Genomic DNA, 14,432 nt, shown 5'->3' with positions numbered 1-14,432 from the left:
TGTATGGTACAGTGTGCACTGTCAGAGGAAGTGTTTGTTCAAAGAAAGAAATTAAGCCTCACATGTTATTTTCACCTGTCATTTAAGTATCAGAAGCTCAGTCTGGATCTTTTAACTTAACAGCAATGCCTACCACAAGTACAATTACTGTTTTTTGTAAAGATCAAGCAGAGTCTTGTCTGATATAAATGGATTTCTGGATTCCAAGGCTTCTGAAGAGCTTTACATAAATGCAGTTTCATATCAATGCTGAAATGTCCCCTAAAGAGAACTAGACATGTCATTGCCTAATTCTCCACTTAATGGAAGCAATGCTTTGCAGTAAGCAAGCAATGACATCCCGATATGTTAGCAATAAACTTATAATATTTTTATGCCGACCAGGAAAACTAGTTGCTTAAAATATATTTTATAGATCCAGATAGGTCAAATTTTGGGAAAGTGTGTAGACGACTGTTGTTAAATTTCAGCTAAACAATGTTATTTATTTCCATTTCCAATGTTTTAATATGTGGCTTGTGCTTCTGGGCATCTGTTTTCCAGGATTAACTGTGTCACTTCTGTTTTCCCAGGACAAGACGAGTGCCTTGAGTCTCAGCAACGTTGCTGGAGTCTTCTACATTCTGGTTGGAGGCTTGGGCTTGGCAATGCTGGTGGCTTTGATAGAGTTCTGTTACAAGTCCAGGGCAGAGGCGAAACGAATGAAGGTGGCAAAGAGTGCACAGACTTTTAACCCAACTTCCTCGCAGAATACCCAGAATTTAGCAACTTATAGAGAAGGTTACAACGTATATGGAACCGAAAGTATTAAAATTTAGGGGTAGGATTTAGGGCCTACTACAGCGAGTGGGTGATGCATCTTGTAACGCAGTGTTGTGACATGTCTGTCTAGTGGCGCTTGCTTCTGAACAGAGCTTTATATTTTGGAAAACTTCAGTGCAAAGTGGTTCAGTTCTTTTGGCTGCAGATGTACAGTATATTATTCTATGTTGCTAATAGACATCTGCATTGCAAGGAATTTTTAACATGAAAAATATGGTTTGAACAGCTCAAAGTTGTCAAATCAGTTGGAAGATGACAACTATTTGAAATTAGAAAGTATATATCCAGAGGGCCAGTGTTTAAGTGCTTGATTGAGTACTCTGTTTTGTCGAAGGTTTGCACTCTACTAGTGACAAATTGCTGCAAGCCTGTATCATTTGATGTTGGCCCTAACTGGAACTTCATTATAATCAAGATTTAGGATAGGCAATGTCACTGAACCATAGTTAACGTAATGGAAGAAAAGGCACTGTTACAAGAAGTCTAAATGTTGTTTTACCTTCTCTCCTTCCTCCCCTCCATGTCCCTTCAACCTCCCTTTGATACATGTTTTATGCTAATTGTGTGGCACTTTTTTTTTTCACAATATCCTGCTTCAGGTCAATCTTTACCCACTCTTAAGAGTCACATAAAGTCACTAACCAGTGGATAGACCTTGATTATTGTCCTCAGCTTTCAATAACATACCCCTTACTTAGGTCAAGACTAGTGCATTTTAGATATTCACACAGTCATTTTAGAGGCTGAACAATTGATGCTGCCAAGCTGCATCCTGCATAGCTCTCCTGAGTAGGCATGCAGGGGTGGTTTACTAATGTACTTGCTTTCATCTGTACAGTGAGTATCTTGCCAACTAATGATTAGAAAAATCAACACTCTGACCTTTGGAAATGGCACGTAGCAGCAAATTGAGCTTCTAAATATAACTTTTACATAGCTCCCAAGCTATATGGGCTGCTTTATACATGAATGTGCAGCTAGGACCCTACCCTGTTATGCTACCTAGAGCTCCCTTGCCCTTGCAAATAGCAAGCCACTGCTCTGTGAACAAAAAACTTGAGCTACATTTTCCTGAAATCACTGAGCCATCCTTATAGTGGAAGTAAGAAACAAAGATTTAGAGAAACAAGATGACGAATATAATACTTATGTTGCCACCTAGAAAAAAAAATTGTAGGAAACAACTGGAGATAAAATTATCATTTTTTATTTATTATTTATATAGCGCTGGAGTACACGGCGCTGTACAATAGGTGAAGTGTGCCAAACACATAACAGGTCCCTGTCCCGAGGAGCTTACAGCCTAAAGGCACAGCCGGTACAATACCGAACCATACAGTACAGAGCAAACACAGAGTGAGCAGAGAATGGTGTTTGAGCATGATAGCTGGAGCGCTGCGAGGAATAGGTGGGTTCTCGGGGGGCAAGGGAGGGGGCTTGGTGTACGCTGGCTGGGAAGTTGTCCCAAACATACTGTTGCTGTGTAGTTTTCTTTTGTTCCTTGTTGTAGAAAAATCATGACACTGGATATATTTTAACCCTAACAGAGCTGCCAAATTTCCCCATGTTAAAAAAAAAAAAAAAGTGTTAGGTGTGCACTTTGTTTACTAGAGAAAAAGTGAGCCAGAGTAGGTGTCAGGAGGACTCTAAGGGTATAGGCCAGTGCTCATTACTGTGAATTGGTAATCAAGACTTCAGATGCTAATATTAATCTCCCAAGTTCACTCCCTACTGTCAGGAATAGCGGTCTTAAAAAGAAGTAATCCTGTGCAAGTAACTGTGCAAAATGCAAATGAAGAGTGCTTTTTCCTTTACATTGTTTAGTGATGTGCTCATAACTGAGAGTGTCCCAAGGCTGGTATAAAAGTAAGAGTCGTAGAAAATATATTCCTTATCAAGTTTACAGAATGCAATACATTCAAAACATAGTCTTTAAGAAAGCAAACAAAAGAATTAAGCTTTCATTCAAATACTGACCTGACCAAAACTGTCTGTGCACATTAAACATGGCGTGACTTGACAATCCGCACAGTTCCCACACAGATCTGTGATTTAAGTGCAACACTATGATTATACTTGTAGAATTTTTTTTAGCCTTAGTTTTTCTTGTCATAAAAAAAATAGAGCTGGGTTTTATTTTTTAAGAAAAGATCATTTTTAAGGAAAGATCGGCTTTCTTTAAAGCTTGGATTTCCATGAGACTTCTTGCAACATAGAGATTAATTCTTATAGGAAAAATACATTTAAAAGAACAGAAAAAAGATACAAGAATGTTGCATATTTTTAAATTGAAAATTCATGTTTGGGTCAGTCAAAACTTCTAATAGTCACTTGAAAACATTTTAGGTTGCAGACTTTTAAAATTCACAAACAAATCACTAGGATTTTGAGCAAATATTTACAGACTTCTAAAATTCTTCATTCTGCCTATTTGATATAATATTTACCTGAAAAATTTCAGGTGGACTTCTTATAAAAATGCTTATGCTCATATGTGGAAGACTGCCAAGGTCCAGCCATCCTCCCCTTGCCACAGAGGCAGTGAGGGGTACCTGTGTGCTGCACTCTGCACAGGATGACTATGCCATCTGTTGTTCATACATGTGCTAGTCATAAACACCTGTTTAGCTGGCAGCAGTACAGAGCCCACAAAACTGGTTGCACATATTTCTGCAGAAATATGTCTGTCTGCTGCATTTTGAAACTTTTGATATGTTTATTTATCCAAGGAGTAAAGAGATCATATTAGAACTAAAACTTGCTGATATGGAAAGATGCTTGGTGGTTCTAACCTGCATGAGTAACCAACATGCTGACTTTTTAAGCTAACATCAAATAGCTTTAATGGTATATGTTTTAAACTAATTTAAAATAGCTTAAATAATCCTCTATTAATATTCATTACCATGGTTTTGTTTTTATTTTAGTTTCAGCCAGTCAAACACGAGTTACTCCAGGGGAATTCACCTGCTTGTGAGGCAGCAGAAAATGAAGGGCTAGTCTGTATGTATGGACTGCTCTATATGGTAAAGGACTAATCTCTATGTGTGGCATAGAGACATTGAAAAGGGATGATAGGCAGTTGCATCTGCTGAAGGCAGAGAAGGAAGTTTGCTTAAGGAGGGAACAAGCCCTTCCTATTCCCTGGGTCAGCAGTTTTCAGTTTTTGTGTATCCATAGTAAGCCCTTACTATACAAGTGGAGCTGATGCCGAGAACAGTGCAGACCCTAACATCCCTCTCTCCAGCTGCTCTAGGGCAAAGCTCTATACTGAGTTCCTCACGCCAAACCCACAGACTTTTGAAGGGATTATTCCATTATCCAGCCAGCCACCACCACCTCCTCTCTGTGGCTGCATCAGTGGGCCATGAAGCTCAGGAACCAGCTTCCAGCTCAGCTGTCTTCTCTTGCTCTCCTATCCCATGCTATTGTTTATAACTAATGACTGAAATTAAATACAAAACTACAAAAATCAATGAAAAACATTATTATTACAATTAACTACAAAAAAGGTGAAGTGCTACAGGATGGCTCAGTAAATGTGTAGTGCACTTATTTTAACTTGTATACTTTTAATTTCATAGTCAAGATAGAAAAATCCATTCAAAGTTCATCTTAGATATTTGTGCCAAAGACACCTTCATGTGATCCAGGTACTAGAGGAGTGTAAACAACAAAAGAACTCACACAGGCTAGGATATTTGTATTACATAGACTGAGGATATTAGTTTCCTAATTCCCATCTCCCATTAGGAACAAGGAAGTCAGTGTTTTCACATGATTAATTCCACAACTAATTTAATCAAAACTAATGACAAATTTGAAAATACATTATCACTATTAACTGCATACAGTTACTGCTAAGATACTTTCACAGTTTGGCTAATATTCACAGTACATACCAGGACTTTTCCCTCTAATCCCAGCTGCTCCGGAAACTGTTTCTGCAGCCAGGGCATAAATCTGAAATTGTAGCAGAACAATTAAGGAGAGTATTAGCCTGGCTTGTTACCTGTAGCGTAGTTTAAAATACAAAGCAGAATCTTACCTGGTTACTTGGCTTTATGGCACTGTCCCAAGTACAAGTTTGACCTGCTCTTCCTGGCTTTGTAATTGTCTGAGTTGTTTCTGTGGTGTGTTGCTGAGCTGTTGGTATCTCTGCCATGAGAGAAGAGTTATTTTCTTGCAGTTTTTCTGCTCTTCTGTGGAAAGCTGCTGAGAAACTGTTATTTTCGTTTAATTTTTTTTTTTTTTTGGTGGGATCCTTTTTATTGTCTTTCTGTTCCGAGTCTGTTGTTAATGACCAGAAAGCTATATAGACTGAGCTACTAAACCACAGTTACACACAACTCATATATCCCCTGTAAATCTGTGCTCCCACTTAGATTTCCCAGTGGCAAACTCTGAATGGCTATGAACAGATAGCTGATCAACATAGTGGAGAGACTCTGGTACATAATTTCTGGGAAATTTAGCACATCTGGAGTAAGCTGTCTCTTTTCCACCCAAGTTTGCTTTCTAATCTGGTTTGGACTCTCACCCTTCCCCGAAACTAAAGCCCCTTTGTTTTTTTTCTTGCCATCGACCAAAACATGTTCTGTGCACTTCTACAGAGAGTTACCAGTCCTCAACATCCATTTGCAACGGGGCTCTGGACACGCACTATGTGGTTCTACACCACAGTGCATTGTTTCTGTGCTTTGCAAATGCAGAGATTTTTATTTGCTGCTGGGAAGTAGTTGAAGTTTTTGGTACTATATAGGCCCAGGTTCCCACTCCCTCATTACCTCTGCTGCCCTTTTTGTATCTGGGTGTTGTTTGAGGTCAAGATATGTTTGTTAACAGTTCCTGTCACAAAGTACAGTGGCAGCAGGGAAACTTTTCAAAGGGTGACTTTGGGCATTGCAATTGACAATTACCAAAGCCAAGTTTTTTCTATATAAGGGGAATGCCATAATGCCCTCTGTAAACTGAGGCCTTTTCCTGAATTCAGATTACTTGTGAGGGCTGAAGCTTTTAGGGTAATTGATTTGGAAAATTACTTTTATATCCAAACCCCAGCTGTGCCACAACAGTCACTGTATTTTTGATAACTCCTTTTGAAAGAGCTTCTGAGAGCAATACAACATTAGACTGGTGCATTTCCATAGAAGTGCACCAGAAGCAGTGGAAATGTTTGGGAGCTTTAAGGACTCTCCCTATCCCTATACACATGCACTCATATATAAAATGAACTTCACATATCAAACACCAGCTCAGAATTTCACTGCTACCTGAGAAGGAGAAACTGGGCTCAGAGGGATAAAGTTTGAAATGCAGAGATCAGTAATAAGGCAAATAAAATGATATTATGATGTTTGTCATCCCTTTGCTCCTATGTGAATGCACCCTCCTGTCTCTGTTTTTTTCCAATTGGTATTTCAGACTGCATCCCTGCACACCATGTACATGGGTTAGTTTCTTAGACTATAGCTTCTGCTGACTAGAAGTCAGATTTCCCCACTAATATCTTAACATAATTACCTCTGAAATCTCTTTCAGTGTAGCGTAATTTGGGTGCCTGTTGTTCCAGGTGTCCTTGCTGCATTGTTTCAGCTTAGACACCTTCCATAATTTTAGTCATCTGGAAAACATTTACTCTAAACTAGTCATCTTGGCTTTTTCTATTAACACATCAGAATGCTCTATTGGATTAAGTTACTAATTTTTGGATGACTTAGATAGCATAACTACAAATCTTTAAACAAATCCAAATTTTTTTCTTGAGTAACTTAGTCACTAAACAAGATATTTTATTCTGATTTATCTAAAAGTAAAGATTTTAAAGTAAAAAAATTTAAACCTTCTTGTAAAAAATTTAGACAATGTAGAAAACTGTTTTTTCTTTCAATACATTAAATTTTCTTTGAAAGTTCCCACCTTCTCTAGTTGTAGGGAAATATATATATCTGAAAGAGATCTGAGGACAGTTCTCAGATTTCCTGGTACTAAATATTTGCATGGTGAAAAGAAGTAATAATTTCTTTTGATGTGAACCACGGAATTACCACAAAGATAGATGATCTGGCTATTGCAATTTATAAACTGTTTTCAGTAGTTAGATTTTATGTTGACATTCCTAGTTGAAGGTCTAAGCCTATAAACACCTGTGCATGACTTTATTCACAGATGCAAATGCTGTCAGGTTCATAAAGACCTTTCCCCTGTATGTAAATATAGTTTGAAGAAGTTTAGATGAAGGTATTGCCTCATCAGTTAATTTCATTATCAAATCAAGATTTTATATTTAAATTAGTAATGATTTATTGTAATGAAATTTACCCTCAGAATTGCTAGTCTTTTTTCCTCAGTAGACTTAAATGCTATTTATGATTATTTATGATTATTACTATTTTTATATTTAATGTTAACATAAAAAATGCAGATGTCTAAAATTTAATATTTTGGTGTTTGCTGTGTTCTGGTTAGTTGAAGGATGGAAACATTATAACACTTTCCTCTTTTTTGCTTTTTCTTCAAACCCAGCTTACCTTTTCTGAAGCCATAAGAAACAAAGCCAGATTATCCATCACAGGGAGTGTGGGAGAAAACGGACGTGTATTGACTCCCGACTGCCCGAAGGCCGTGCATACTGGAACTGCAATTAGACAAAGTTCAGGATTGGCTGTAATTGCATCGGACCTACCATAAAAACCAAAAAAATAATTGAGTGCCTTAATTAAACTGTGTTGGTGACTGATGGGAACACAGCACAGACTGTAACGACATGGGAGTGTCATTGATGAACCAATAATTTGGCTGAGAAAGGGAAGTACGTCCGAATGCGCCAGACATCATCAGCAACAATGTGTGCATGAGCTCAGCTCGGAAACCCAAACTCAGATTTTATATCAGGAAAATTCATAATTTAGTTTTGTTGGGGGGAGGGGGCTGGGAAGGGTGTATTAACAGCAACAAATTTCACTTGAGTGGACTTAAAACTAATAAGACTTGCCAATTTAGCGCATTAAACTGTGAAGAACATGCTCAGAAAGGACACCATTTTGGTCTTTGTCTTAAGAGAGAGAGAGAAAAATAGCTATAGAAATCAATGAACATGCTAACCTGTGTCTCCAGAACATCAATATATACAATGGAAGAATACTCAGCTCTTCAGCTGTAGAAATGAATCACTAAACTGTGATAAAAAAAATAAATATGTAAATCCTGTGAAAAAAATAAAGAAATTATTTACATTTTCTTTGGAAAAAGAGGAATATTGAAACATGCTTGCTTTTTAACTGATGTAAATTCAGTAGAGGACAACACAATTCTTTTTTCTAACCATCTTAGGGAAAAATCATTGCAATAATTGATATAAAATGCCATCACTGTAATAAAATTCAGAGAATTTTTTTTTTATAAAAGTTGTTGGTCATCCTCTTGTTTGCTGTTACCTTCATTCTGTTCCATCATTCTGTGTTCAAAAGATTTGCATCTGTCTAATACAAGAAACAAAAATGATAAAATGTTTAGAGTACTTCATCAGTCTGCAGTGTAGAATCAAAAGAGACTACGGGTCACTCATGTTACAGATATTATTTATAATCTTGTTCTGTGTAAGAAACTGTGGTTTTTGTACCCACCAAAAAGAATAAAACGACAAATGTTCTTATAATATTGACAGAGCTTGAGTTGTTTTCTGATCATTAGGGATGTCACTTGGAAAAAAAGAAAAGGTGGTTTATTACTTACAACAGGATGCAGTATCTTATAAGAGAAAGTCTAAGTCCCTGCAGATTTTTCAAGTGCTTAAAGTCCATAGGGAGGAGGGACTCAAAGCAGCCAAAGTATTGTCTTGATTATTCACTAAATACTTTAGTTCTAATCACTAAAACCCTACCCAAGATGCTAGGGACCATTTAGTGTCTTCTGGGTAGGTCAAGGGACAGGATGCCAGGGAGCAGGAAAGTACAAATGACTCCTTCAGAGTGATGCAATAGATACAGCCTACTTGGTACCCAGCAACCTCAGTTTTCATCATCCAGCCTATCAGTGGCACACCAGGAAAAGACTAGCAGCCACCATTTGAATAAAAGCCAAAGGTCAACAGGAGTAGGCATGTCTGTAGGTGCAAAGTTGCAGTAGGTTTGTTCTGTGAGGGTCATTCTCCTTGACCATACTAGACCTGGCAGTAATGTCCAAATCCAGCATATTGCAACCAGGTAACAACTTCATGCCAGACCCCAGTCTGCAAATCAGAGAAAACTTGGATTAATCATAGCTTCTAGTGCTCTCATGATTTTGCCAGGCTCATGAGGGGTCATGTTTCAATGGCTTACATTTCACCAAAGCCCTGTGCTGGTGCTTATCTCGGCCCCCAGGGCTCTCACGAAGCAGAGTGTGGGCGCTGGATGGAGTCTAATGTTGCCCAGCAGTGACCGACTCTCAACAACTGCCACAAAGGATGACCAAAGGCACTACTGAGGTGATACTCCTTCTGTGTGATACAGACAGCTACAAAGTAGAAAAGCAGGCATTAGTTTCAGTTGAGATATCAACGATATAAATACAAACTTCTTGCTTAAAATACTAGAGACCCCTTATAGTTACTGGGGGGAAATAACCAATGAGAGTGAATGACTTCACCTTAAAATAGACCTTAAAACATCAGGCTGTTAATCACAGCAGCAAGAGCCTAGATACTTCCACTAACCTTAGTATAGGCTGTGGATGACCAGTTCTTATACAGAGCTTGACAGTGCAGGCAAATGTGAAAATAAGATGACACTTACCCCTGAGGCACAATGACTAAAATGCCGGGGGTCTTAGAGAAAAAGACATGTAACACTACAATGAATCACTATCACTAAACTTACTTCATATCCGTGTTTTAATAGCATGTTCAGCACATTCATGAGTTACTGTGAACTGTTTTCTGTTTCTTTGACTGATAGATGAGTTGTCTGAACGATCTCTTGTTTGAGTAAACCTGGAAGCCCTCTCTTAGACTCCATTTTACAGCTAAATTTAAAAAACAGCTTCTGGGTGAGTTGGCTTTGGGTTTGAGTTTTTTGGGGTTTGGTGGTTGGTTTTTTTTAAGAAAAAGAAAGTGTTTGCCTCAATTTTTCATAAAGTAACATATTAGAGGCTGAACAGATTGAGAGACTGAATATGAAGAATACTGTCTGTTTTGTTTTACTGTGTCTGTCTGTTTTTCCAGGAGCTTGTCTTCATCCTTTCCCTATCTAGGACTTGAGCAGGGCTGTCCTGGGATATTTTACTGTCTTCCAATGTTACTCCTGCTATATGCTCCCCTGTTTCTTTAACACATTATATTTATTGTTCCTCTTCAGTAAACAGACCATTGCTGCTGTTAGGAATATCACTCCATAGAGCTCATTATTAATTTCCTAAGTCAGGTTTCCACTTGGCAATGAGGCACCCAAGTCCTTTGAGATGTCTTGTCCATTGCCAGTAACAACTGAGGATCCCCACCAAGAAGGATTCAGAATTGAGCAGTGTGAGCAATGCAGCCACTGAGCACCATGTCCATGGAGTGGTGTGACCCACCAAGGGCATGGGGCCAGTAGCCACAGCATGGAACTTCCAAGCCTTTTCCTTGCCAAGGGAATGCTTTACTCAAAGAAAACTTGGTCAGATGAGGTGAAGAGGAGAGTCCAACTTTGCTGATGCCTGTCATAATTAGATATATTAAAAAAAAAGGACAAAAAAAGAAAAAAATGAAACTAGATGGGAAAATGCTATAGCAGAGGGAGCTGACTACAGTTTACAGTTCAGATGGTTGAGAAAGCAATCTCAGGGTATTGGTTTGCTGTCTCCACAGTAACTTATTCTGTTGTCTTATTCCAAGAGGGTAGATGTTGCATGACTGCTGTGACCATAGAGAGCAGCCCTGGGGAGAAGGACTTGGGGATGTTGGTGGATGAGAAGCTTAACATGTCTCAGTCATATGCGCTTGCATCCCAAAAAGCCAACTGCATTCTGGGCTGCATCAAAAGTACCATGGCTAGCAGGTCAAGGGAGGTGATTCTGCCTCTCTAGTCCACTCTTGTGAGAGCCCACCTGGAGTGCCACATCTAGCTCTGGAGTTCTCAGCATGGGAAAGGTGTGGACTTGTTAGAGCGAGTCCAGAGGAGATCCACTAAGTTGATCCCAGGGCTGGAACACCTCTTGCATGAAGACAGGTTGAGAGAGTTGGGGTTGTTCAGCCTGGTGAAGGGAAAGAATCCTGGGTTAGATCTAAAAGCCCTGGGCAGATGTCTCAGATGGCCTAAGGCATCTCAAATGGTACCAAGTGCCTGTAGGAGAGTAACTGAATTGTGTCCCCTAGTCTGTTCAGCTGAGTTGTTTTCAAACCTCCATTGACTAGATCTCCATGGAGTATGAAAATACCTTAGTCACATCATTTTCCTATAGATTTCTTCATTTATCTGTCCTAATGATAAACTGGATAATACCTGTATTTTTATGTTCTAAAATAATTTCAGTGTCAATGTAATTTTTGCCTAAAAGACCATGGAGAAAAAGACTCCAGGCCAATTTAGTGTATGAGACAAGATAAAGAGAGCAGGTCCTTTAATGAGTCTGTAGGCTTAGAGGAACACATACCATGTACTCGCCCTCAGATAGTGGTTCTATGATTTTATAATAAGGTCCATCCAATCCCATTTTGTCCACCCCTGGTTCTGCCCCATTCTGCCTCCCAACACGCCCCTTCAGGAATTGGGTCTGGGGGCGTTTGGGACCCCTTCTTCCTCATCTTCATCTTCTTTGAAGCACGTACAGTTCTTGGAGTTCCTGGGCTTGAAAGTCGCTATGTCTGTGTGATATCTTCTGGTCGAGGCCTTGGGGTGCTTTTCTACAATTCTACCTTGAAAAGAAGACTAAACACACTAATGGAATTTTAGAGGGATTGATATGAAATGGGATAGTTGGGTTGGGTATGTGTTAACATTATGCTACAGGGTAAGGGATATAATACAGTTGCATTAAAATCTACGTGCGCTACACATCTACTTCTAAAATCTATAAAAATTAAAATTTAAAAAAAAAAGCTCTGAGGCATCATAATCAAAAGCAACTATTAACATTGAAACTCACAACAATATTAGACTCATCTGCAAAATAAGTGTCATCTGAGCTGGTGTGAATCACACTGTAAGACCAACCTGTTTTGACATTTACTGTTATATTAGTTTTTTTGTTATACACATTCAGCCCTCCCACACTGGTTGTGTATTCTATTAAACACCTATTAAAGTTAAAATCAGTACGGACTTGCTGGGTTGTTTGAGGACCTCTCATGCAAAATAAGTTTTATACCACCAATTGTTATTGCTGAATTTCACCTAGAGACTATCCTGGGAGCTGAATGTACATGTTCTGAATTGAATTTGCCTCAGTGCAATTGAGAACAGAGCCGGGGGAAAGGAGTACAACTTTATACAACTGGTTGTAATCATTGCATGTGGTGAAGGAGGAGAGTGGTACCTGTTCACTTCTGTTCTGTTCCTTAGTTATTCTGTACTGCCTTCTGCTCTAAAAGGATGTTCAAATGAAGAGCAAATATTCTTTAATATTCAAAGTATAAGTAGACCTTCATCCATGACTAGAAAATTACATCAGAAGGGAACTCCTAAAGCTCTCAACTTGCAGAATTTACCTACCACACCAATGCCAAAAGCAAGAAAAAAAGGGCAGCCTGCAAGAAGATGCAGAGATTTGTGGTAGACATGGATTAATTAACACTGTTACAACAAAATGTGTAATTGGCATGCAACAGCAAGTTTAACTTCAGCTGCAATGTCTAAGGGTAAGAAGTCACCAGTGGAATCATAAATAGAAATTTAGAGTCACTTCCTTTTCTAAATGAGAGGAGTGTCACAGATCCCAAATAACTTATTGATTTCCTAACAATTGCATTGAATGTAAGGTCAGGCAAGCTGAAACTAGTAAATAGGAAACATGGAATAATTTAGATTGGAAGGGATTTCTGGAGGTCATCTCCTTCAAACCTCCATTTAAAGTAGATTGAGCTTTGAAGTCGAATGCAATTGCAATGTTTGACAGGTTTCTCAGTGTTAGTCTATCAACATTTTAGCATCTCCAGTGTTGAGATTGCATAACCTCTCTGGGCAACCTCTTCAAAAGTTCTGACCACCCTCAATTTCTTCCTGAAGGTAAAATTTTCCTAAAGTTTTTGTGGCTGTTCTGCATTGAGAGCATATTCAAAAGTAGCAACACATATCCCAAACTGCTTACTTAAATGAAATTTGTGTAGCTGAGCTCAGTGTAACTGGACCAGTCAGTTAGGAGACTAAGGCACACTATCATCACACTTCAGAGGAGCATGCACTGATGTCAGCCTTCTCTTATGGCTAAAACAAGGATTCATGCCCCTAGCTCCTTCACCTTTCATTAGCACCAAACATTTAAAAGTTTTAAAGGCCATACCCTGAATGTGGTTTTTAAGTGATATATCTCTAATAGGTCTAAAGACCTTCAACAAGGCTAAACTGTTGAAGTGGACTTTAAAGTGCTTTAAGATAAGTTATACATTTGGTTAAGTCCTTGAAAAATAATCATATTACTTTTCAAGTTATTGTAGGTTTTAGCTATTCCTGTAAGGATTCCAGTGCTAAGGCCCTGATTCTACCTAGCCTTATGCCTGACACTAATTGTTTAAATCCATGCATAATGGATGTAAAAATACAACCACTAGTGTGGATGGGAAGATCTGATCTTGTGAGATTTTTAAACCCATTTTGGACTAACTGTGTGGAAATTGTGGAGAATTTGGAAGGCACAAGGCTTCAGCAGTTTAAATGCAGTAATTCTATTAAAAGAGTCTTTCTACACATTACAGTAGTCATCAAGTCCATAAAAATATAACAGAGATAGTGTCTTCCCTTCTTCTGCAGTTCCAAGATATATGAGATACTTTCTATTCTTTGGTGAGCAGACTGCAAAACTGAAAAATTTAATGTTTTGCTTGTACTGTAAAAGAAACACTTATTTTATGGCTACCTACAATACTGTGAATTGCTGTAATTTCCCCGACATTTCTAAAGCAACTATAAGAAAAAAATGCTTTTTTGGCTAAAGGACAGAATCAATATTCCACAAAAAATTCATCTATTAAAAGCTCCATCACAAAGATTAAGAAATAACTACTGGAAAGCTTATAGTAAATGCAATAGCATTCTGAAAACATCTGATGATATTTGGGGTGACACTTCTTGACTTTAAACATTTCTAATTTAACTATCTAGGAACTTGGAGGATTCAGTATGTATAACTGATTTTAGACAACTGTTTGTGGGTGGGATAGTCATGCCCTAACAATCTTTTCTGAGTTTTGTTGGAGAAGACAACCTAGAATGACTCACTGAAATGTTGACATTTGCAGATGCCTACATTTGGCCAGATGACTCCTACTCATGATGACCTAAGTCCAGCCATCACATAGTGAAATGGAGTGAGACTAGCATGATCAGTGAGACAGGGAGACAAGAAAGAAGTTGCTACCATCTCTTCCAAACTGTATGTTTATGACCTTCAGTTACAGAGTACCTAATGCCTAGAGGTTGGTTGTTTGCCACTCTATG

The 14,432-nt window shown here is 38.5% G+C and overlaps 1 protein-coding gene across 8 annotated transcripts in view; it reads left to right on the top strand.

Moving 5' to 3' along the window:
• GRIA4 (glutamate ionotropic receptor AMPA type subunit 4) overlaps window positions 1–8,489 on the top strand; it is a 221,057-nt gene extending 212,568 nt beyond the window's left edge. For 2 of the 8 annotated variants that reach the window (XM_027634632.1, XM_027634723.1), the window contains exons 15-16: window positions 573–707; window positions 7,348–8,489. In XM_027634632.1, coding sequence (XP_027490433.1) covers window positions 573–707; window positions 7,348–7,512 — 300 coding nt within the window. In that variant the 3' untranslated portion in view covers window positions 7,513–8,489. Of the gene's footprint in view, window positions 1–572; window positions 821–2,047; window positions 2,231–7,347 lie in introns of those variants that run through there. The other 6 variants (XM_027634957.1, XM_027634889.1, XM_027634801.1 and 3 more) reach the window with 5 other exon arrangements.
• The last annotated feature ends 5,943 nt before the right edge of the window (window positions 8,490–14,432 follow it).

Source organism: Corapipo altera, unplaced genomic scaffold (genome assembly GCF_003945725.1).
Source record: "Corapipo altera isolate COAL_440 unplaced genomic scaffold, ASM394572v1 0, whole genome shotgun sequence".
NCBI lineage: Eukaryota > Metazoa > Chordata > Aves > Passeriformes > Pipridae > Corapipo > Corapipo altera.
The sequence above is the reverse complement of the archived record's forward strand: the minus strand, read 5'-3'. Positions and strand labels throughout refer to the sequence as shown.